The 26,772-nt window shown below is 47.4% G+C and overlaps 1 protein-coding gene across 1 annotated transcript in view; it reads right to left on the reverse strand.

Moving 5' to 3' along the window:
• Nucleotides 1-10,362: 10,362 nt before the first annotated feature.
• ARHGAP39 (Rho GTPase activating protein 39) overlaps nt 10,363-26,772 on the reverse strand; it is a 346,600-nt gene continuing 330,190 nt past the window's right edge. Inside the window, exons 9-10 of the mRNA XM_075581235.1 lie at nt 21,257-21,426; nt 10,363-15,130 (exon numbers count right to left, since the gene is read on the reverse strand). Coding sequence (XP_075437350.1) covers nt 14,936-15,130; nt 21,257-21,426 — 365 coding nt within the window. The 3' untranslated portion in view covers nt 10,363-14,935. The remainder of the gene's footprint in view (nt 15,131-21,256; nt 21,427-26,772) is intronic.

Consider the following 26,772-nt stretch of genomic DNA (forward strand, 5'->3'; position numbering starts at 1 on the left):
GAATAAGCCGCTGAGAGGGATATAGAATAAGCCGCTGAGAGGGATATAGAATAAGCCGCTGAGAGGGATATAGAATAAGCCGCTGAGAGGGATATAGAATAAGCCGCTGAGAGGGATATAGAATAAGATGCTGAGAGGGATATAGAATAAGCCGCTGAGAGGGATATAGAATAAGCCGCTGAGAGGGATATAGAATAAGCCGCTGAGAGGGATGCCTTTGAATAAATGCTTTGCCCCGTGTATTTCAAATTGTGATTTGGGAAATGTTAAGAGGGATTAGAAGTTACATTATGACAACATCGGCGACCGGAAATATATCATTGATTTGACGCTTTTCTTAGAGTCAAAAACGTTGCTGTGTCTGAAGTGCAAACGCTGTAATCTCCTCCTGCTGGTCATCGGACGCAAAGGTCAAGAATTGGGCAAACTTTTGATCTGTCCAATAATATTCATCCAGAAAGGTACCAGCTGGATCCCATTATGCTCCCACAGAGGGTAACGTCACAAACTAAATGCTACGGGGATGTCTAGGAAACCCATATAAAAGGGTACACCAGACCCCCAAATTGCTAGTGAAAAAGTCCCTTGAGCTGGATCAAGGAATGTGATATATTGTATTTACTCGCGGCTTCGTGAATGTAGAATGAATTCCTGGAAGAGCGTGCAGACAGTCCGGTTAGCGACAGCAGAGAAACGTTCTCCCACACAGGAAGAGACGGCTGTGCATGAAACGCGTCGGAGGTTCCTGTCGTTTTTCTATGCTGCAGTGACTATAATAAAGTATTCGTGTTAGTGACCCGGCAGTTATCAGCTTTTTTTTTGGGGCACGCCTTTCCACGCAGTGCACAGCTGTCTCTTCCTGTGGGGGAGAACTTCTCTCATCAGTCACAGTAAACCCGTTCTTTGTGACGATACACGGACCAGTAAGAGTAACGCCCGGGGGGGGAGGGGGGGAGCTAGAGGGATAGTTTTATTATCCGTTCCCGTCATTTTCAACTAGAGATCTCATTTTGAACGCGACGGTTTCTCTTTAGTCTTGAACAGTAGAGTATCCCCTTTACAACCGCTGATTTCCACACTCTGACTTATTTCCTTTCAACGTTTTCTTTATTTAGTCACATTTTGCTGTGGGCAGGAGCACCTTTTCCTTACAAGATTTTCATGCAAATGAATATATTCCATATTCCGATCTTCTGAAACCTGCGTGAGACGGGTCAGAGGCGGATATTTATTACAGAGTAACACATGGGGCGGAGATCCGTGAGTGAGTGAGAAGTGGGTGGTTATTTGTACACCTGCAATGCCTCCGAGCGCTAATGATACATTCATCTCATGGACAGTACCTAGCAAAATGCTTTTTCATGGTCCTTATGTATAATAATTAAATAGTTACAGCTGGTTCCCGCCTGCCTGCGTGTCTTTAATGCATGTTAAATGCTTCAGAGAAACCTGAACTATTATACACAAGGACAGAATCTGAAATCAGAGAAATCTTGTTAATAATACAGCGCTATTCTTCGAGTCAATAATATAACCCATACATTAAATTGCGTGGGTTACATATAGGGACCCTAGACCAGGGGTAAGCAACTCCTGTCCAGAAGGGTCAACAGCAGATTGGGTTTTCAGGATATCCCTGCTTCAGCACATGTGGCTCAATCAGTGGCTCAGTCTTCGTCTGAGCCACCGGATCTGACGCAGGGATATCCTGAAAACCTGCCCTGTTGGTCTGCCCTTGAGGATTGGAGGACTGGAGTTGCGGTCCCCCTCCCCCCCCCCCCGACCCTATACCGACCTCCAGTGTATATACTTGTGCATGATCGTCACATCCAGTGGGGGGGGGGGGAAACAAGAAAATATTCTTAACACTGTCTTTTTTTAATCCAACAAGCCAATGGAATTCCCCACACTACCAAATAATGCAGCTGTACACATAGTGGGTATACAGGGAATAAATAGAATGTGCATTTAACATTAGAACTGCGAGTCTCTTTCTTTTCTATATACATAGTACACGTTAGCTGTATAGGTCTGTAGGATTGAGAAATTCTGCATTTACAGCTGTGGGAATAAAAAATATTGGTTTGCCCACTTGGTCAGTGTCCCGAGTCCGGTAGCAATTTTGCAAGCGCCCGCTCCGCGCATTCTAACGCGCTCTGTGCTGCAGCTCCGCTCAATGACTCTGCAAGGAGACGTTGCACCCGGGAAGAGGTAGAAGTTACATTATACTCGGCAGTCCCATTAAGAGAGGTTTTTTTTATTTATTTCTTTAGAAGTGCCATACGTTTGCCGTGCCTCACGGTGAAGTCAATCGTTTGCTGTGCAGTCTAATTAAGATGATTCTTACCCACGCGGCGCTGATCACTGCAGCCTAGATGCTTTCTTTCCTCCTTGGGTATGAGCGTGCTATACTTTCTGTATATCACGAGTACCATTTATTGCACCGTCTATTCTGGTTCTTATGAAGCTTTTTGCACTTGGGACCCGGGTCCCACGTTTGCCAAGTTATCTGACCTGGTGAAGAACACGATGATCCATGTTATCGCGCCCGAATAAGCGATATCTGTCATTGACTTTAATGACCGGTATCGCCGATTTGCCCGCGATAGTGCGGATTGCACTGTGATCTAACCACACAAATATCATTACTGTGCATCAGACACACAGCATTTGTCTAACATACTGCAGCCTAAATGTATTTATACTGCTGCTTTGTCTTAATTCATTTAATTAAAAAAAAATTGGAACCCATACAAAAAAGTCCATGCTCAAACAAGCCGGCAGCACCCGGCGGTGAGCGACTCTCACCAAGGACAAGCTCAAACATACCGGCAGCATCAGGCAGTGAGAGATCCTCACCAAGGACAAGCTCAAACATACCGGCAGCATCAGGCGGTGAGCGACCCTCACCAAGGAAAAGACAAGCTCAAACAAACCGGCAGCACCCGGCGGTGAGTGACCCTCACCAAGGACAAGCTCAAACAAGCCGGCAGCATCAGACGGTGAGAGACCCTCACCAAGGACAAGCTCAAACATACCGGCAGCAACCGGCGGTGAGAGATCCTCACCAAGGACAAGCTCAAACATACCGGCAGCAACCGGCGGTGAGAGATCCTCACCAAGGACAAGCTCAAACATACCGGCAGCACCCGGCGGTGAGAGATCCTCACCAAGCACAAGCTCAAACATACGGGCAGCAACCGGCGGTGGGAGACCCTCACCAAGGAAAAAACAAGCTCAAACATACCGGCAGCACCCGGCGGTGAGAGACCCTCACCAAGGAAAAGACAAGCTCAAACATACCGGCAGCATCCGGCGGTGAGAGATCCTCACCAAGGAAAGGACAAGCTCAAACATACCGGCAGCACCCGGCGGTGAGAGACCCTCACCAAGGAAAAGACATGAAACACGATTCAAAGGAAGTAAAACCGGCGCCACGCAGTCTGATAAACGGACGCCAGTGTGATGATACAATGGGGCAAAGTATCACTAGTTAGATTTACAAACCTACAGCTGCACTTATATCTTTTTTTAAATATGATAGGGGTGTGATGGAGGCGCTCTTTCTGCGCAGGACGGTAAACATTTTCTTTTTGCCCCTCCCTCACCCTACCTAATGCCCATGATCTCCCCATCCTCACCCCTTCCTAAAGCCTCTCCAAAACCCTCCACTGTCACCCACCTCATAGATCCAATTGTCCCCACTGTCAGACCCATCACCATGCCACTGACAAGATTAAAACCAGAGAGCTGACCCCAACCCCTGCCCACCAACCAAGCCAAGCTCGTAAATGCTCCCAACCCATATCCCGGTCCATAATGTCCCCTACATGCCCACCAACCAAGCCAAGCTCGTAAATGCTCCCAACCCATATCCCGGTCCAAAATGTCCCCTACATGCCCACCAACCAACCACGTTTTACTAACTAATGTACAGCGCTCTGGATAAGGGCGCTAAATAAATGTTGTTATAAATAAATGAATAAATAAACTTTCGGCTCCTGAGGCACGTAAACAATCGCTGCTATGTTCATTCATTGGAAGACATGAGGTTTGCTTCCTATTCAATAGATGCTTCCTAAAATTTCAAAGGATATATGTATATTTTAAAAAAAGGCAGGAAGTCCCAGACAAAGAACGGCAACTAATACAAAATTGAATAATTCGCTACATTTGGCGAAACAAAAAAACAAGGATTAACAGATCCATTCTGTACCGCCCTAAATCAGAGGGGGGATTGGCGCTCCCAGAGATCAAAAGATACTACAAAGCAGTCCGCCTAGGACAATTAATCAATTGGCACAATAACCCAACCGAGAAAAGATGGGTAGAGGGGGAGGATTTGGTTTGCCACCCTGAGGAGCTCCAGAATATCCTTTGCTAGAAAATACCAGCAGGCCACATTCCGTATATAAAAATCCTTCTCGTGTAACTTGTGGGATTCCCTTAAATCCAGAAACAACTTTACCGCCCCCTTCTCCATGAGGTACCCTTTGTTCTCAAAATCTTCTTTTTCGCCAGGATACAATAAGAACCAACCAAATCTATGGGCGCCGCATGGAGTTAGCAGGGTGAGAGATGTGATGGATTCACATACTATTGACACCTTCCCTACAATACAACCAAAATTCAACATCCCAAATACCCAATTGTATAGCCATTTACAGCTTAGACACCTTATCCAACCTAAGTACCAGGTAACTACCATTAAAAATGACCCAATTTGAAGCCTGGTGTAGCACCCAATCTCTAACCAAGGGAACCACCTCAGTCCTCTCCCATGCAACCCGTATCATCCCCAGTGACCCTAAAACAGACAATTATATGTTGGCATGGGAAAGGGATCTTAATATAACTAGAGATATAGATACTTGGCGAGATATTTGGGAGGCAGCAGGTAAGAACTCCATCTGTGTAGTGATTAAGGAAAATGTATATAAAAGTCTATATCGTTGGTACTACACCCGGTAAAACTAAATTCCATCTATCCAGGTGTCTCGCCTATGTGTTGGAGGGAATGTGGCGACCTGGGCCCCATCCTACATATCTGGTGGGAATGTCCTAAAATTAAACCCCTATGGAACAAAATTCTTCACCTGGCAGAAGAGGTGACTGGCTTCCGTATTCCTAGAGACCCCCTCTTTATGATTCTGGGGGCGCCAAGCCCCAATTTAAGCAACTTGGAGTCTAAGTTAATCACTCACATCTTCAATGCAACAAGATGCTCCATTGCTCGTTTCTGGAAACACAAACTCCCGCCCCCCTTTCCAGTGTGTTTGCAATAAAACACGGGATATATGGCATATCTCGAGAGATTGGCGGCTTATCTCCATGACTCCACCAATAGATTTATTGATACTTGGGAGCCCTGGTTTACACACTTTCATAAGCCAATAAGATTCTAGGTGACATATAGATCTACGAGAGTCCTAATGCTGAGGGAGTATATATGAATGTTAATAGTAGCACCATACAGTATGTATTGTATTTGTCTTGCAACCCGCGTCTCCCCCTTCCCTTTCTCTCCCCCCCCCCCCCCCGCAATACCATTTAACCCCCATTTTACTTTATTTTGTTCTGTAAAATGTGTTATGTGATATATGTTAAATATCTTGTGAATCTATCTTGAAAATGCTATTAAATAAAAAGGGCTGAGAAGGGTGGGGGGCCGCGTTGATCCTCTCTTCCATGTAGTAACAGAGGAGGGAGAGGGAGGTATGATACTTTTTATTGGATCAACAAGTAGTTGATCTATACAAGTTTTCCAGCCTCTCAGGGTAGGACCCTGATGAAGGACCCCGAGAGGTTGGAAAGCTTGTAACAGATCAACTACTTGCTGGTCCAATAAAAGGCATTGTACCCCGTCCTCCCTCTCCCTCCTTTGGTAGTACTATTAAAAATAAAAGTAAACAAGCACATAATATTTATTAGCGGTTTCAAATGTTTTTCGAGACTTACACAGCAAAACTGCATCCGGCCTCTTAATCTCTATTAACGGATCGGTTCGGCGAGCTCCGTTGTAGGGTGGCGTCTATGGTAATCGCACTGCATTCTGGGATTGCCCGTGATGCAGGACCGACTCCCGCTTGTTGTACTGCAGGGGTGATTAGGCTTGTAACACCAGCAAAGATTTGAGTCCCTTCACTCTTCTCAAGCACAGGGAAAAGGCTTCGCAGCGAGCCGGAGAGGGGCCTTTATAGGAACGGCTGGATGGGGGGGGAGGGATCGCTGCGCTATACTTCGTTATGGGGACGTTATGAGCAGCACAGGATGGCCACAGCATCTCTGCCTCAGCCTCAAATACATATTATATAAGCCCTCCAATTCTTGTTTGCATCAAACACAATGAAGAAGCAGAGAAAAGCCGTCATACTGTACATAGTGCAAACCTGTCTAATGCCCGCGCGAGTTTAACTCAGGGGAGGCCAACTCCAGTCCTCAATGGCCACCAACAGGTCAACTTTTCAGGATATCCCTGCTTCAGCACAGGTGATGCAGCCAAACACTGAGCCAGTGATGGAGCCAACTGTGCTGAAGGGATATCCAGAAAACCTGACCTGTTGGTAGCCCTTGAAGACTGGCGTTGGCCGCCATTGGTTTAACGCATATAATGTTGGTATCTCGCCCCCTGAGCACGTCCTGTTAGTAAAAAAAAAAAAGTGTTTTAGTGTTAAAAAAAACCCCCAAGATTGTCCAAATCTCTAGCTTGAGGTTACCATGGTAACCTTAAACGTACTCTGGGGAGGCTTCCTTAAAACCCGGTCACGTCATATTTATAACTCTCTATCTCCTGAACGGAGACGCAGGTTTTCTTTGAAGACCGGCTAAGGAGAGATCTCGTACAGAACGCAATAAAGAGCGCGGCTGTCATAACGTCCGGGCCTCGCGCATCGCACGGGGCGTTTACTGGGGGTTATACCGCGTCTCTGCGGGGATACTGCCGGGTATATGCATCGCACGGGGCGTTTACTGGGGGTTATACCGCGTCTCTGCGGGGATACTGCCGGGTATATGCATCGCACGGGGCGTTTACTGGGGGTTATAGAATTGCCACGTCTTTTCCTCCGTTTACAGGTGCCCGGAGGCTCAACTAAACATCTAAAAATAAGATCTTAAATCCAGAGGAAGAAGAAAAGACAGCAGCAAGCGGCTCCACTTTTTGTGCACGACTGATTGGCGGCGGCTGAAGTGTTAACCAGCCACTAAAGTGTCGGGTGCCACGTTTGTCACGTAAAGATGCCGTCCCTGATAGCTGACATTTTGCAAAGATGTTTCACAATCTAATGGTGTTCCTTAAATAAATGTAACCATAAGTCAAGCAAAGATATGGCTACTTTTGTTTCTCTGAAATTAAACACCTGATCTCACCCACGCCTCCCTGTCACCTCTTCCCCTGTAAATTGTGTTAACACTCATTTTAATACTGACTAACCTTAAAACTTGCCCCACAAATCAAGCATCCCAACAGCCTGCACTCATGGTTACTGTCCCACACTCAGTCACTCATACCACCCATTGTGACCAAGCACTGCCATCTACAGCCCTTATCCCCTCACCTGCCGTCTCTGTAAGTTCCCAATCAAACCTCTTAGATTGTAAGCTCTTCGGGGCAGGGATTTCCTTTCCTATTGTCTGATTTTGCTGCGCTTATTGTATTATTATAATTCCCTGTACTTTGTGAAGCGCTGAGTACACTTTTGGCGCTATATAAATGGAGACATACAATGCAATACAAATGAATTTTCTTGGGCGCCTCTAAATGGGAGACGGTCAGTCAAATGTGTTGTTTACTCTTAGCCCACCCTGTCGGGATCAGCAAGCGAATAAAGATAACGGGAGGGGCACAGATGGGGGCTTTGCCCGTGCAAACTCTTGTTGAACACCCAGCGACAGACAAGAGAGCAAGCAGAGGAAATCGCCCCCCTCCCAAGTCTCAGCTCTGCGCGTTTACAAACTCACTTTAACAATGATTCACAACATTCCTATAGGTGCCGGATATTTATATGAAAAAAAGGCAACCGCCACCCAAATACACTCCCTTAAACATGCCACTGCCGTTAGTGCCGTGTGCAGATTCTGGGAGGGCCTGCCCCTTTAATTCCTCGCACGTAAGGATGACATTTAGACCGCGATTAACAAGAGTTATATTGCTTGTCCTATTGCTGAAAGGTTTCAGGGCCCATCAATTGCACCCAGTCTAATGCTGTTACCCGCTAGGAATGGCGCAGGGAGCCGGCCTGGCACCTGCGCACCCGGCGGCATCTCAACCTGAGCTACAAAGTTGGACAATCTGTACTTTTTAATAGGGTTTCCAAGCCCATGCAGGACCGGGACTGAAATGTCATTAAGTCCTATTTACTGGGCTGTAAAAAAGAAAGACACGGGCGATATATCCAGAGACACTTCCCCCGGTCTCACACCAGCTCACGGAATCGAGAGCGGCAGCTACTAACGGATTTGGCATTTGGCCGGCAATTTAAAAGCAACAGAGATAGTCTCTTTCTTTTCTTATTAAATGAGGTGCCGCTGTGCCTGATTTATTCTATTTCCCACCTCAGCCCCAGGTCTAAAAACACCACAGGAAAAAACATTGGAATCATATTGTACATGGACATATTAGTGATGACTCGAAGATTGTCGATGATTACGTGAAATGTGTCCCCCCCCCCCCATCCCCAAATAAAACCCCAGAATCTGGCAGCCACAAGAAAGCGGTTATACAATACGTGGGGGTCCGCTTAGCACTAAGCAAGTTGCATCAGAAAATGAAACAATACATACAATTAACACCCCTTCTGCATTACACGGAACTTGCCCAAACTTTACAAGTGGTTACCCTGTTACTTCAGTTAAAAACTATTTACAGTCTGTACAGTAAGCGGCTATATACAGATCACAGGCGCGAGAAGCTCATCACATGGCTCGCTCACTCTAACCCATGGTTAATGGTTCTTCAAGTTCAATGCAGTCTCCCTTACTACTGTCACACATAGCAGACGCGGCCAGTCTTATGGAGTCTCGCTCATAGGAAGCGCGCCTAACTTATTATTTCACACGTCCGTATCATAGCAGGGTCACTCGTTACTAGCAATAATATTCGCATTAACCTACAGGAAATGGCGTCTCGCTTGCAACTTGAATCAGAAGCCTCATCGATCAAAAAGGAAGGCCACCATTATTATTATTATCATTAATAACGGTATTAACAACCATAATGGAGTCTCAGTCATTGGAAGGCAGTCTCACTCCTAGTGTCAAAAGGCAACGCAACCTCAAGAGAGTCTCAGCCATGGAAAGGAAGTCTCCCGTATTGGGAATATAAAAAGCCTAACCAATCTCAGTATAATCTCACTCCAAACGCCCCCACTCTCACTCACTGATGTACTGTAGCTCAAGTACAAGTAATTGAGAAAGGTCTGTGGGACTCCCTTGCACTCGGTATATGCCAAACGTCTTCTCTCCCCCATCTTCAATTCAAACCTAAGAACACCAGCAGTCCAATAGGCAGGACTCCCCGGTCACAGAGGAACTAGCCATTGTGGCCACCCACTGCCATTTGCTGCATACTGTTGTAAGTGTCCCAACATCTCCAAGGGACGGGTTCAGTTAAAGCCCAATTCAATAACCTGGTGATATGTTACAGCCATAATCGAGCTCATTAGAAGAGCTTGGAGCTAAAACCGCCTTCTTCAGGTCCCGATAGTCGTCACAGTCAGACAGTGACCCTGGGCTTTTGCTGGAGGAGGGAGAGGGGGAGAGAGGGAGAGAGAGAGCGGGAGGGAGAGCGGGAGGGAGGAGGGAGGGAGAGAGGAGGGAGGGACAGGGAGGGAGAGAGGAGGGAGGGAGAGAGGAGGGAGGGAGAGAGAGAGGAGGGAGAGAGAGGGAGAGAGGGAGAGAGGGTGGGAGGGAGGGAGAGAGGGTGGGAGGGAGGGAAGGAGAGGGAGGGAGGTGGAGGGATGGAGGGGGAGGGAGGTGGAGGGATGGAGGGGGAGGGCAGGACAGGGAGGGAGGGGGAAGGACAGGGAGGGAGGGGGGGGGGAAGGACAGGGAGGGAGGGGGAGGGAAGGACAGGGAGGGAGGGAAGGAGAGGGAGGGAGGGAAGGAGAGAAAGAGAGGGAGGGGGAGAGGGAAGGGGGAGAGAGAGGGGGAGAGAGAGGGGGAGAGAGATGGAGGGAGGGAGGGATAGAGGGAGGGAGGGATAGAGGGAGGAAGGGAGGGATAGAGGGAGGGAGAGAGGGAGGAAGGGAGGGATAGAGGGAGGGAGGGAGGGAGAGAGGGAGAGAGGGAGGGAGGGAGGGAGAGAGGGAGGGAGAGAGGGCGGGAGGGAGAGGGCGGTAGGGAGAAAGGGCGGTAGGGAGAGAGGGCGGTAGGGAGAGAGGGCGGGAGGGAGGGAGGGAGAGAGGGCGGGAGGAAGAGAGAGCTACCAGAGATGCAACCTGGGAATATATACAAATAAAGTGAACGCAACAATTTTAAACAAAAATATATATTTGCATATTCCCCAGGTATGTTCACAGTTCGCATTAGGGAAGTAATTCTCTCAAAGCATTCATTTCTGTCGGGATACTTAAGCAAATGGGACGATTGTTAAATCGGTCTCCTTCAAACTCTCAGTCTGGCGGCCCGAGTTCCGTATGATCTGACGCCCTGAGTGCTCTGTCACGTGGCTGCCACACGGGATTAGGTCAGGCCCGCCACGGGCCCCAATCACGTGGCTGCCACACGGGATTAGGTCAGGCCCGCCACGGGCCCCAATCAGTTACTTGCTTTAGTGAATACTGTGTTACTAGTAACATGCGTTAACGTCGGTTAAATAGGCGTAGTGAAACGGGCCCTGCGGTTAGAATCCCCGAGCAGCGCCCCTCCTTCTTACAGTGTGCGTTGCATGGCTCCCTATAGCCTAATGTGTAAAGCACTCAATACATTGCTGGCGTTATATAAATAAAATTACATATATATCTAAACACACACTATACATATATATATATCACGGGGTCCAGGTACATTCAAATCTGTCTCGGAGTCCAAAACAGCCCCCCCGTGTACGAGAGGCAGCGATCTGCAGAGATACGTCACCAGCAGCCATCAGGTCCTCAGCAGACAGAGAGAGAACAGTCTGGGAGCAGAAGCCGGGCTGTCAGTGTCACCCTGCCCACTACGGGGCCAATTAAGGGAAGAACACGCTGCCTGGCAGCTCTCCGCTCAGCCGGGCATAACATCTGTCTGCAGAATAGCCCAGAAGCCGGCATCGGCGTCGGCGGGGGACTTCTCAGCGGCACGACCACGGCATGTAATAATAAAGAGAGAAACCGCCGCTGGTTTCCTTTAGGATTAGGAAGAAAAGAAAGAACCTCGATAACAAAAACAACGTCACAAACGCCTCCGAGAGCTGTAAAACCGTTTGGCGGAGACGCAACACAGTGAAAGAAATGACCCCACCCCCCACCCCGAACACCGTGATCATGTTCAATGTGTGCGATGTGTGGCAGATCACACTGGCCCCCTGTAACGTGACGCGCGGCGCCAAGAAACGCATTCAATGTCGCACGCGGGCCATTCATTTCAACGGCGCTGCCTTCCGTTCTGTGTCTTGTATCGCAAAAACCAAACGCGACATCTGCACTTCAACTGTTTCTGGCAGGAGGTTCGATCAGCGGGGCTCAACTCCAGACCTCTAATTCCTCCCCAACAGGTCAGGTTATCACTGCTTCAGCACTGGTGGCTCAATCCTCCCTGCTTCAGCACAGGAGGCTCAACCAGAGGCTCAATCTTTGACCGAGCCCCCACCCACAATTCTCCGCACTTCCCATGCCAACAATATAATACATGGGTGGCCAACTCCAATCTTCTATTGCCACCAACAGGTTAAGTGTTAAGGGTATCCCTGCTTCAGAAATGTTGGCTCAGTCACTGTGCTGAAGCAGGGATATCCACCTGTGCTGAAGCAGGAATATCATTAACACCTGACCTGTTGGTGGCAATAGAAGACTGGAGTTGGCCGCCCCTCAAATAATACATTCAATGCAAAACCTTCCCAAATAAAGACATGAGCAGTCGCCAGTCATTTCAGTCAATGGCTTGTGACCATCACTAATGCACCGAGCTGGTGAAAATGGCTTCACCGCCAACTGAGAACTAGTATTTCTCAACTGCGACCAAAAGGCACAACACAGCTGGGTGGATTGATAGGGTGTGTGCTCCCTTTAGAGATACCCGATGCGAGCTTAATCAATAATAATGTAAATAACAAAACCGTGGACAACCGGCTAAATATTAAAACCGGATGTCAAGAAGCAAAGGATAAAAGCAAAGAACCATCAGGGAAATCAAGGCTGCAGCACTGCTCATTAACGTTACCAATAGCCCACGCCACACAGTACAGATGAACACTCACATTTACCCTGTCCACGGGCAGAGGGGCCTGCAACCGCTTGTATTTTCCTCTGGCGCCTCTTATCCAAATGTAAACGCCGACATTGTTCTCTCACTTTCTTCTGCGTCACACTGTGCCATGTCTGAGATCATTAGGGTCACATGTAAGAGTAAGAAGCCTGTGCGTCAACATAGTTACGCTACCGCTTCTTTCCAAACTGTGAGCTGAATAAGATATTATGGGGCCCGTGCATCAGGTGCCCGTACGGGATACCGCACCTATTCTGAGGTTGACTGGACGGGAGGGAACGCTGGGACCGGTGCAATAACCGTATGGGCCATGTTCCATGGCTGGACGGGAGGGGACGCTGGGACCGGTGCAATAACCGTATGGGCCATGTTCCATGGCTGGACGGGAGGGGACGCTGGGAACGGTGCAATAACCGTATGGGCCATGTTCCATGGCTGGACGGGAGGGGACGCTGGGACCGGTGCAATAACCGTATGGGCCATGTTCCATGGCTGGACGGGAGGGGACGCTGGGACCGGTGCAATAACCGTATGGGCCATGTTCCATGGCTGGTTGGAAAGGGACGCTGGGACCGGTGCAATAACCGTATGGGCCATGTTCCATGGCTGGACGGGAGGGGACGCTGGGACCGGTGCAATAACCGTATGGGCCATGTTCCATGGCTGGACGGGAGGGGACGCTGGAACCGGTGCAATAACCGTATGGGCCATGTTCCATGGCTGGATGGGAAGGGACACTGGGACCGGTGCAATAACCATATGGGCCATGTTCCATGGCTGGACGGGAGGGGACGCTGGGACCGGTGCAATAACCGTATGGGCCATGTTCCATGGCTGGACGGGAGGGGACGCTGGAACCGGTGTAATAACCGTATGGGCCATGTTCCATGGCTGGACGGGAGGGGACGCTGGGACCGGTGCAATAACCATATGGGCCATGTTCCATGGCTGGACGGGAGGGGACGCTGGAACCGGTGCAATAACCGTATGGGCCATGTTCCATGGCTGGACGGGAGGGACGCCACCGCTCGGTGAAGGTGGGCCTAGATATGGTTATTCTCAGATCTGCACGTGGTGTCACCCTTGGACTGTTAGCTCTTTCTTATTAACCTTTCCCGCTCGCTGTTCTTGTCCCTGTATTTTATTTGACATTCCGATATCCCAACCTCTGCATTGTGTAACGTGCCGAGACGCGGGGCCCATCTACTGCACCTACCAGGCTCAAACCTTTAAGTAACGACGCTGCGGTATCACAAAAAGGATTGTGTCCGAGTGCAAAGACGCGTCTTCATAATCATTCTCAAGTACGACATTTCGGATCAGTACATTTTCAGTGGTTTTTTTTTATTGTTATTTAGTTTCCGCTTGTTTTCGGCTTCAGCATTTCTCCTCCTCCCCAGTCTCTCCCCACATCCTACCTCTCTTGTCCCAGGTGTCCCCTCATGCACTATACCAACCTTGCCATACCTAACCCCCCCCCCATTGATTACTCACATATATTCGCTATGCATGGGCGGTTCTGTTACATGACCAGCTAGCTCTTCCTGGCACCTTCTGTGAAGGACGGAGCAGCACCACTTGACATTGGAGAACCTCCAAAATGAAGAGCGTTAAATAAAGGAATATCTGATTTGCATTACAATACTGTACATCCTTTCCGTAGCAAACCAAAACCAGTTCCCGTCTGCTTCTATAATAAAGGGAATGGGTGCGGTGGATCTGCCCAGTTACTTCATACTGGACCTTGAGCTAAGTGGGTGAGGCCCTTTACTGGTGATGATATTACAAATAGTTATGGCAATGTTCCCTTTCACAAGCACATCACTCCAATGAAAGTGGCAGTGTAGATGTTATCATGTCAGTGGATCACTAAAGGTTAATTACGCAGCTGAACAGAATCACGACTCTTCTCTATCCCAATAAATATCTATATGTAGCTCATAGCAGCGCAGTCACAACTGGAACGAAGAATGACACCAATTTGCAGTCCTTAAACGTGACATACAGTACGTGTGTGCATATTAACTGAATCTGATATCGTTGTAGACTTTAGAAGAGCAAACACATTGGACGTGCTGTTTATGTTCGATAAATCGCACAAATAACAGGTCTCAGAAATTAGTATTAACACCAACCAGCCTTGTGTTTTGGGAGGTTGTACATGTAACTGAAGCCCCTGGAGCCTCGTTGTTTAGTGTTAACGTCCCGTCTTCGTATCCCTCCTCCATCAAATTTGCTGAGCTTTGGTCCGAGATGGAGGCAGGGGAGTGTCCAACTACTTAGGTTTCTAGTTGTTATTGCCACAGTGGATGAACCAAAAAAAAGGTGTCACTTCACCATTCACTCCATGATTACTGTACAAAATGAGAAGGCAGATGGTGGTGGGGACCTCTTCTTGGGTTCACAACACAGGACGGTCCCTTCTGTACCTGTAACATGGTGTGATGAATGATGAGATGTGAAAGTCAGACAGGCCGATGAGCAGAAGCTCTTCCTGTATTCACTTGTCTTGTGATACGATGTCTTTATTCTGCTATAGTGCTGCCTCCATGAAGCTCGTGTCCAGGTGCTGGATAAGGACCCGGATGAAGGACATTTCTTTCCTGGTGTTCTCAAAGATGATGCGTGGGTCATCCGACTGGCAGCGCAGGCAGTTGGGCGCCATGACCATGGCTAGGTTACTGACGTCCATCTTTGTAACAGCCACGTTGGCTGGCTGCACAAATACCTAGGGGACAGGAGGAGAACACAAGGGACACAAATAGTTATGGAGACACTGGAGAGCGCGGAAGAATATTTACACTACAAATGTACAGCACGAAATCGGGATGTCAACCAAAGTCTTTAGCCTTACAGGTGGACCCTTTGGAAAATGCTTAGGGCAGGGGTTATCAACTCCAGTCCACTAGACCCCCCCCAAAAGGTCAGGCGTTCAGGATATCCCAGCTTCAGCACAGGTGAGTCAATCAGAGGCTCAGTCGATAACTGCACCCCCCTGTGCTGAAGCAGGGATATCCTGAACACCTGACCTGTTTGGGGGTCTTGAGGATTAAAGTTGAGAACCCTGCTTAGGTGAATATTTATCAAGGCAAATATAATTCTGGGGCCAAAAATCACACAAGAAGTAGATATTAAAAATAATAAAAAACAAAACGCTGAAATCAGTGGGATATTTCCTTTGGTTTGTGCTGTAATTGTTCTGCCCCAGAACTGCACCACTTTAGACCCCTTAAGTTCAGTATTTATTCAACTGCGAAACAAAGAAGTCCAGAGCAACATCCAATGTGACAAAAATATACAGTGAAATACCTATATATCTCTTGAAAAAAGGGTCATTTAGTTAACCCTTTGGCCAAAGCGTATAAGCCTGCGAGCCACTTACAAGGCATGACCATAATATCGCAGGTCCTAACACTAACTGATTAAAATCCTTATTTACCCCTATAATTAGGGGAAGGATGGTCCTGGCATTGAACCTGTCGCAACCAGCTGCGTGAAAAGAAAACCTGCTTACCTGGACAGTGGGGAGGGGTGAGCTTTAACCCCTGACCTCCAAAACAGCTGAGACCAGCTGGACAAAGTTAACAAACACACAGATACCCAGCAAGCTCTCAGAACCCTCCCCCCAAAGGGGGTTTCTGAGAGCTTGCTGGGTAGAACCCCCCCCACCCCCCCCAAAGGGGGTTTCTGAGAGCTTGCTGGGTAGAACCCCCCCCACCCCCCCCAAAGGGGGTTTCTGAGAGCTTGCTGGGTATCTGTGTGTTTATTCAACTGTGGCAGGTTGTGTTCAGTATGAAAACAGACAAAAAGCACATTCTCCATATTCAATAGACACTTGAAAGAAAAAAACTGTATACTTGTCCCCCCCCCCCAGCCTCGTCATATTATTTTAGTGCGATTCATACATTTCGAGGCTTGAGTTTTTTGTGCGAAATGAAATATTCACCATGATACGGTATTTAAACTGCACTTGTCAGTGATATCTGAACAAACAGACACAATGTGGCAGATCTGTACCTGCTACTTCAGGCAGACGCTCTATAGAAAGAGATGATATATTGAGAGATTCATGTGTACGATACACATGCTGTAGGTAAAAGGGGTATTGTGCTAGAAACATTTCAGTATTAGGAGAAGCAGACATATAAATCCATGTGTAGCCAAAGTATTCACCAATTCACAAGGCCTTATATGCATAGCTTGCCTTTATAGCAAACAAATAGGACAATAAAAAAACACAAGTAATATACAAAAAATGTAACAAAACATTACGTATAATGTGACCGCTTCAATGTAAGGACAGCTTAATCAATGCTTAGAATGATAGACTGACACACAAGGGTTAACACTGCAGTCTCTCGTATGGTAACATGTCACTGACATTTTTCTATGTTATACCTATATGATGGACGAATTTAACAAGTACAATAATTCTCTACAGTCTACAATGTTCCTGTGTTGTTGTTTTCTATGGGGATTCAGATTGCGTGGGCATTGTCAAAACCGTGTGCTCCAGTTTTTGGATTACAATATTTTTGAACGTATAGTTCAATAAGTGCAGGATTGTATCATAACTAGCCTTTTCCCATTTTCCCCGTACTCATCGCTGCTGCAATGAATACGCTCCTCAGAGCGAAGTAAACATGGACTGAAATGACTATACCACTCCCAAAGTTCAAAACGAGGCAACAATACCAAATAACACAGTGTCCATCTATTATATTAAATAATTTTGTCACTTCAACACATTCATTAATTTTTTAACTTGTACAATTCATTTTTATACCTTGATCTTTGGGAGAAACCGTAATTTCTCCGTCAGACAAATAAAATCTCCCGTTTATCTTTAAATATTACGGTAATCTACTATACATGTTGGGAAGCTGTTTGTCTGATCGCAAGGCATTTGGAAACCTCTTAAGATATCGTAACCACATTTTGCATAATTGTTCCCGAGATCAGGGAGCAGGTTTCTGTCTGTTTGCATACAATTCACAAATGACATCAGCAATGACATCACATATGATATCACAAATTACATGAGCCCATCACACAACACTCAGGCTGCCACTTAATCTTCGTCTCTCTGAAAACCCAATTTGCAACATTAGCAAAAATACCGGAGCAGCCAAAGTTCTTCCAGACTGAGTGTGAGATCGGTGTTTGGGATGGGAGTGCCATGTCCCGCACACACATATATTAGAGGCTCTCGCTCGCACACTTCAGGACCTCAGAGGCAATGAAAGTATTGTGTGTGGAGTTGTATTACCAGGGGATCTCACATGAAGAAACTAAAAAATGTAATTTGCGATGTATTTTTGAGTTTCTTAGCATTCCCGAGCTGCCACACCGGGTACTTTAGCTAGTAATTCTATAAAAAGATGGTGTGTTGGTCATAGAGAACACTAGACATGCACCTGCAGAGCCATCAGCATACAGTATTCCCCTAACATCAGAGATCATTTGATAGATGCCAGAATCACTTTTTCGGCAGATAATCTTCCTGCCCATCTCATTCGGAGAGAAGACATTCTCCATTACAAATAAAATGATAAAACCATCTTCTCTTGTAATAGGCGCTACAGTATTTCACGGGAAGGAGATCACACTACACATTACTGCCTGAATTGGATGTTGCTGTAGGGAATGGCACTTTTTTGTCCTTTTCGGAGAAGCTGCACTGCCCGTACACTACAATAACTGTAGGGAGTGTGGATTTGTACTTTTTAAGGATGAATCTCATGGATTGCTTAATAGATTTGTTTTGATTCACTGGTAGTTTTGACCTGCAAATGATAACAGATAGTACTAAATATTTTTGTGCCCGTTACCATTTACGAGGTAATACCATCCATCACCGGATCTAAGCACCATTCAGCACAAACAAGACTTTCTATTTCCATCAATTGCATTGAGCCTTCCTGCATCTCGCTGCCTTTGCTTCCCTCTTGTTCCTATACTTCTCATGTATCTGTGTTTATCTGCATATTGCGTTTACTGCACACACCTTTTGAAATCTCTTCTACATTTGGCTGCGGAAAAAAAAACCCCACACAAAACGGCGCTCCCTAATAAAATATAGTGAGCCGGAAATAGTCCAACTGAATGGCACTAATAATAGTAAAACATGCACAGGGGAAGGACACACCAAACAAATGGTAAGATACTGGCCCAAATCAGTGATGCAATAAGTCACAAATATGGTTGAGTGCAAAAGGGGAGAAAATAATGAGTGCAGTTACATAGTTGGATGGACAATGGTTAACATCGGTTAGCGGCACAATGGCATGCAAAGGAGACCGGGAAATGGGGAGGGGGGAGGACGGGAAGAAGGGAATGGGGTGTGAGGAGTGATAAAATGAATATAATGGATATCACTCACACGGCCATGTGTGGAGTGGTGTACACAACTCAGGTCTTGACAGGAAACCTCTAGCGTCTCTCCTGCTGATGGAGCAGTCACTCCCAGTCATCCACATATCACAACGGGGCGATAAACAGCCAGGTTTGTAAAAGATGCAATTTATTAAAACAACACAAAGTAATTATAAACTCACATATTAAAATCACCCGCTTCAGCCACTCGCAGCTCTCCGCATCACCCTGGTGGTTGTGCGCTCCCACTTCCGCGTCCGGTGAGTGGGCCTAAAGCCAAGGGATTCCAGAGGACTACGGTGGCCGCTGAGGGACAAAATGCCTCCGTCTCCCGCAATAGAACAACGCGTTTCGTTGATAATAAGATGATTCGAAGATAATATATTTAAGTGTATTTGTCCATTTATACCAGCAATGGGTTTGACATGTCATTCAATGTTTAACAACGTTCAATTTTCACCTCTTATGAAACAAACTATTAATGATTTTATACTTGACCATGTACTGGCGTTCTTCAGTAAGGTTAGTAAGTGCATATGCATATTGCCACTTTGTAAATCAAAGATGTTGTATTTTGTTCAACTGTATGAGTGTAGGTTGGTAGCCAAGACACCCACAGGTCAATCCACGATATGTGCCTGAAATCTAAAGCATTTTGTAAACACCTTGTGGTTCTTTTCATTTTTTATGATCTTCACACTGATTTATATCAAAGGGAAGTATCCGTTTTAGACTTCAGAAACCCCCTAGAATTATCCTATTTTTAACGATTTGTCTAAGGATGTTTTGATTTGAACTATTGCAGTTTGCGCAAGGCAGCGTTTGTATCAGCGAGTATGAGGTACTATCAGGTTTATTGCTAATAGGAATCTCTGTAACCCCTCGCGCACCTGATAGCAGTAAGAATCGTTGCCATTTAATTTTCAAGTGTGTATATAAGAAGCCTTCACCCTGCAGCCCACATGAACCTGAGGAAGCACCGTAGTCGTGCGAAACGCGTTGTTCTATTGTGGGAGACGGAGGCATTTTGTCCCTCAGCGGCCACCGTAGTCCTCTGGAATCCCTTGGCTTTAGGCCCACACACCGGACGCGGAAGTTGGAGCGCACAACCACCAGGGTGATGCGGAGAGCTGCGAGTAGCTGAAGCGGGTGATTTAATATGTGAGTTTATAATTACTTTGGGTTGTTTTAATTGCATCTTTTACAAATCTGGCTGTTCATCGCCCCATTGTGATACTTGGATGACGGAGAGTGACTGCTCAATCACCAGAAGAGACGCTAGAGGTTTCCTGTCAAGACCTGAGTTGTGTGCCCCTCGCACATGGCCGTGTGAGTGATATCCATTACAGGCATACCCCGCATTAACGTACGCAATGGGACCGGAGCATGTATGTAAAGTGAAAATGTACTTAAAGTGAAGCACTACCTTTTTCCCACTTATCAATGCCTGTACTGTACTGCAATCGTTATATACGTGCATAACTGATGTAAATAACGCATGTGTAACAGGCTCTATACTGCTGCGGCCGAGTTTATTCGAGCATTTGCCCGTTCTCGGCCGCAGCAGTAACCTGGCGCGCGCCGGAGGGTGCCGGGCGCGCGCCGAAGCAGCGGAGGAGCGCCCTCCGATCGGGGCGCTCTCCCTCCTGCTGCCGGGTCCGCCGGGTCCCCCGGAACCCCCTGCCGCCGTCCCCCACATCGCAGGACACCAGGGCTCCCTCGGGGAGCCCTGGAAGCGCGTGCAGGGGGCGCAGGCACCCGATGACGCGTGACCGCGCATCGGTGATGTGCGGCACGCTGAGGGAGTGCGGCTAGCACGCCGGGGCATCCCCCGGCTTGCGGTGCTAGCCGTGCTCGGATAAAACGTGTCGGTAGTGTAGTCTGCCCGCTTGCGCACAGCTTCGGTACAGGTAGGGAGCCGGTATTGCTGTTCAGGACGTGCTGACAGGCACATGCGTGAACTGCCGTTTGCCTATTGACCGAGATGTACTTACTCGCGAGTGTACTTAAACCGGGGTATGCCTGTATATTCATTTTATCACTCCTCACACCCCATCCCTTCTTCCCGTCCTTCCCCCCTCCCCATTTCCCGGTCTCCTTTGCATGCCATTGTGCCGCTAACTGATATCAGGCTGTGGCCTCCTCTATATGGTTTGAGTCCTCGACTCCGACCTCTCTTCATGCAGAAGCATGGCAAGTGGTTATCTGCCACAACCCAGTGACGGAGGAACGTGCTTCTCAGCCTCCCCTGAAGCTGGGCTTTCAATGCGGCCATTGTTTCTGTTATAAGCTTTCGAACCTCTTGGGGTCCTTCACAGAGAATGGCTCGCCATATGGCTCTGCCATATACAATGAAGGACTCGAGAAGTTTCAAAAGCTTGCGACATAACTACTTGTAGGTCCAATAAAATGTATCATTCATATCACCGACGTCCTCTCCCTCCTCTCTTATATACAAGTTAGAGCGGGGTGACTGTACCTGTAGGAAGCGGATGAGGTAGCAGAGAACCATTTTGTTCATTCTGGGAAGTGAGTGTACGACAGCGATGGCGGCTTCTGGATTCTCGTAGTGTGTGATGCACTGTTCATAAAACTCGTGGGGTATCAGAGGCTCCTCCAGCTCCCGGTACCACAGCTTCAGCAGTGATGCTGCGGAGACAGAGATAGAACGCACAAGGTCAATGGAGATCTGTAGCTAAGCAAACATACATGGATACATGTTGATGCTATTAAGGAACACAACAAGGAGATGTTATTCCCAAACATTGGTTGTTATTTCATGTAACGACCATCACTGCTCTGTAAATACAAAGCGTGTCCATTTCCTCTACTCAATGTGCAACCCCATCGCCTCTATCATTTATACCAACTACACAGCCACTGAACACACAACTTCACAAACACTTCTAGGTGTCGGATCTCCCACCCGATGAGACCCCTCACACGTCACTGGAATTGGTCCAGTTTCATCTTAGGAGGGATCGTCCAATTAACCTCTTATTTCTCACCCGATCCAAATAAGTACGTTGATGCAAGTTCCTCTCCTGCTTGGCGCCACCATTACATTAGAAGTCAGAATACCTCCCACACTATCGCACAGTTCAATGAGAGAGAGGAGAAGCGGCTTGCAAGGCCCCGTGGCGGTGAAATGGTTAAAACTGCAGTCACCTTTCAATCACTGCACTTCAATTAAGACCGTTACCTGCATGTTACAAGCGCACCTCCGTGCAGAGAAGGCGTGTAGCGCTCCAGCCGCCTGTTTAACATGCAGCCTGGAAACGCGGCGTTCTGCACACCGCAGGTGAGTGACAGTAAGTGCTGGTTTTAGGGATTCTGTTTCATAGAAACTGCTTCCTCATGCACAAAATGCGCCATCAACACAAAGTGCAGGAGATGTGAAGGTTGTTTGCAAACCGCGGCGTGAGAAAAAAACCCATCCCTAAAGTATACAAACCCTTTATATTTCCCCTGCAGGTGGATTCCAGCAGGAATGAGATTTCTAACACGCACATATTACACCCTCAGTCCAAGTCTGGCCCGTATGTTGGCACAAAAGTGATTGCATTTAACTGCTTCACTACCATTTCTAATTGCTGTTTAAATGAAAACCTGCATTTAAAAATATCAACAAAAATACTTTGACATCCACCCAGTATATACCACCGTTCTGCAAAACACACAATTAAGGCCCAATTAAAGAACAATTTATTTCCATTTTTTTTCTAACGCGCAACTTGCCGAGAAACTCGGAACTGGAGCGCATCGGAATTTAGGGAGGACACCCACCCCCGACCTAACGAAAACATATACGGGAACGACGAGGAATATCCACAAAGGGGGGAAAGCACACACGGGAGCAGGAAAGATGGCTGCCAGGGTATTGGGGTCCATTTGCCCGGCTCTGTAGAAAAGGTAGGGATTTAATTCCTTTCTGAATGTAACGCTTCCCGATTTCTTAAAGCCGCAGGGAGATTATTCCAGTGTCTTGGGGCGGCCCTTGTACAATATCACCCCCCTCCCCCCCAGTTTTACTGACCTTAAACCGAGGCTCAATTATTTGAGGGGCGATGGCAGATCTACGGGTTCATGGATAGCCTTAAAGGGAAGGGTCAGGATCTTATAAGAAACCCTTTGCTCCCCTGCGAGCCAGTGCAGATCTGGTAGCACCGGCGAGATGGGGGTTCTCCTTGCCGGCTGTAAGACGGGCTGGGGCGTTTTGCACCAACTGTAGGACTTTTATATTATAATTTTTGGAGACAAAGGCTGTGGCTTAAAGAAGCAAGATTGGAAGAAATTCAGAGCGCTCGAACGTTGTCCTGGCAATCCCCAAATGGGAAAATTCAAAAAGCAGGGCACCCAGGTATTGCAAACTGAAAAGGGCTTTATATAAAGCATAAGCGAGTGGTAGAGAATGACAGAGTAGTCCTCCCACGCGACTGTTTGCGCTTTCTCAAGGCGTAGGAGACTCGTTGAGAAAGCGCAAATAGTTGCGTGAAACGTGTGGGAGGACTACTCTGTCATTCTCTACCACTCACTTATCTTACTATATATTTCTGAAAGCATTGTATGTTTCTCTGTCTGTACTGTGTTCCCTGTCCCTAGCGGCAATCTCATTGGTCCCTTGGCCTGCCCGCCCCCGCACACCTCTCATTGGCCTCACACACTCACCGCCCGCCCCCGCACACCTCTCATTGGCCACACACACACACACACACACACACACACACACACACACACACACACACACACACCGCCCGCCCAGGTAAGTAACACCACTGTGCGTCCCGCCTCAACTGATGGCCCCAGTAACTCACCCATTTCAGCCTCGCGCCACAGGCCCACACAGGCCAGGCCCCAGGCCCCAGGCCCACACATGCACGCGCTTCCTGCCGCCGCCTGCATGCGCCTCAGTCCGACACATCGGGGGACCAAGCGATCGCAGGGGGGGGGGAGCGCGTCACGGGGAAGCGCGTCACGGGGAACGGGGGAGCGCGTCACGGGGAACGGGGGAGCGCGTAACGGGGAACGGGGGAGCGCGTCACGGGGAACCGTGTCACGGGGAAGCGCGTCACGGGGAACGGGGGAGCGCGTCACGGGGGAGCGCGTCACGGGGGAGCGCGTCACGGGGAGCGAGTCACGGGGAACGGGGGAGCGAGCCCCGAGTCACGGGGAACGAGCCCCGACTCACGGGGAACGGTGGAGCGAGCCCCGACTCACGGGGGAGCGAAGAGCGAGCCCCGGGCCATCGGGGAACCAAGAAGGGGGAGCGGCCAGCCGCCGAGACAGCGGGGGAACGGACGCCCGGACGGGGGGGGGGGGGGGGAGAGGCCATGCAGATACATAAATTATGACAATACATATGTCCCCCTTCTCCTCCCCCCCCGCTCCCCTTCTCCCCCCCCCCGCTCCCCCTTCCCCCCCTTTCCCCCCCCCTCCGCTCCCCTTTCCCCCCCCCTCCGCTCCCCTTTCCCCCCCCTCCGCTCCCCTTTCCCCCCCCCCCCTCCGCTATTACGCATTTACATCCCGGGCAACGCCAGGTCTCTCAGCTAGTGCTTTATATAAAGCCCTTTTCAGTTTGCAATACCTGGGTGCCCTGCTTCTTGAAATTTTCCTATTTGAGGATCGCCCGGACAACGTTCGAGCGCTCTGAATTTCTTCCAATCTTGCTGCTGCTTTCCTGATCTCGGCGGCACCACAGGGGGGGGGGGGGGGGGGGGGGAAGGAGGAGGGGTCTGTATACCGCAGACGTGCGGTCTCTATATCCTTCAGCGGGACAACGGGGATTCAAATCAGGAGGTAAGAAGGCTTTTCCTTACCTCCATTATCCCGCACCTAGTCCTCAGAAGCTATTCCAGCTGGTTTCTATTTGTGGGAGTTACATTGGGGTCAAGAGGAGATCGGCTGCTCTACCTTCGATATCTCCAGGACATACCATTGCTCCCCTTCACACTCGGTTTATACCATCCCCGCCCCCCCCCCCCCCCTCACCCCCCCTCACCCCCCCCCAATACATCTGATGTCCATTTTTAATACAGATTTGAAGCAGGGCCCCCCTCCGGAGCTGAACCCCATTAATTTCAGCTCCGGTCACCCCCTGCTTCTGGAAATACTTACCTCCAAAGGGGGTGCCGGGAGCTCTGCAGTCTTTGTCACATGGGCCAATAAGAAGCCGCATTGGATGACTTCACGGCTTCCTATTGGCCCCGCCGGGCCCGGGAGCTGAAAAGCCGCCCCGCTGGGCCTTGATGGGCGTATGTCACTCATTTACTATGTAACTACGTATGCAACATGGTTATTAACAGGTTTCCTATGAGACGAGCCACAAGAGATCAAGATTATTTTATTAAGCAGAATGAAAGCTATTAATAAGCAAAGCCAATGCTGGCAGAAAGTTACTCTGCTGGATTGAGCTAATCACAGTTGTAGAAAGATAAATACTCTTCTGATACCCATATCAGTGTAATTATTTTATTTTACTAGACTCTCGTTACACACCCATATCGGTGTAATTATTATATTTTACCAGACTCTCGTTACACACCCATATCGGTGTAATTATTATATTTTACTAGTCTCTCGTTACACACCCATATCGGTGTAATTATTATATTTTACTAGACTCTCGTTACACACCCATATCGGTGTAATTATTATATTTTACCAGACTCTCGTTACACACCCATATCGGTGTAATTATTATATTTTACTAGTCTCTCGTTACACACCCATATCGGTGTAATTATTATATTTTACTAGACTCTCGTTACACACCCATATCGGTGTAATTATTATATTTTACTAGACTCTCGTTACACACCCATATCAGTGGTAATTATTATATTTTACTAGACTCTCGTTACACACCCATATCGGTGTAATTATTATATTTTACTAGACTCTCGTTACACACCCATATCAGTGTGATTATTTTATTTTACTAGACTCTCGTTACACACCCACATCAGTGGTAATTATTATATTTTACTAGACTCTCGTTACACACCCATATCGGTGTAATTATTTTATTTTACTAGACTCTCGTTACACACCCATATCGGTGTAATTATTATATTTTACTAGACTCTCGTTACACACTCATATCGGTGTAATTATTTTATTTTACTAGACTCTCGTTACACACCCATATCGGTGTAATTATTATATTTTACTAGACTCTCGTTACACACCCACATCGGTGTAATTATTTTATTTTACTAGACTCTCGTTACACACCCACATCGGTGTAATTATTTTATTTTACTAGACTCTCGTTACACACCCATATCGGTGTAATTATTATATTTTACCAGACTCTCGTTACACACCCATATCGGTGTAATTATTATATTTTACTAGACTCTCGTTACACACCCATATCGGTGTAATTATTATATTTTACTAGACTCTCGTTACACACCCATATCGGTGTAATTATTATATTTTACTAGACTCTCGTTACACACTCATATCGGTGTAATTATTATATTTTACTAGACTCTCGTTACACACCCATATCGGTGTAATTATTTTATTTTACTAGACTCTCGTTACACACCCATATCGGTGTAATTATTATATTTTACTAGACTCTCGTTACACACCCATATCGGTGTAATTATTATATTTTACTAGACTCTCGTTACACACCCATATCGGTGTAATTATTATATTTTACTAGACTCTCGTTACACACTCATATCGGTGTAATTATTATATTTTACTAGACTCTCGTTACACACCCATATCGGTGTAATTATTTTATTTTACTAGACTCTCGTTACACACCCATATCGGTGTAATTATTATATTTTACTAGACTCTCGTTACACACCCATATCGGTGTAATTATTATATTTTACTAGACTCTCGTTACACACCCATATCAGTGTAATTATTATATTTTACTAGACTCTCGTTACACACCCATATCGGTTACACACCCATATCGGTGTAATTATTATATTTTACTAGACTCTTGTTACACACCCATATCGG

The sequence above is a fragment of the Ascaphus truei genome, chromosome 2 (genome assembly GCF_040206685.1).
Source record: "Ascaphus truei isolate aAscTru1 chromosome 2, aAscTru1.hap1, whole genome shotgun sequence".
Classification (NCBI taxonomy): domain Eukaryota; kingdom Metazoa; phylum Chordata; class Amphibia; order Anura; family Ascaphidae; genus Ascaphus; species Ascaphus truei.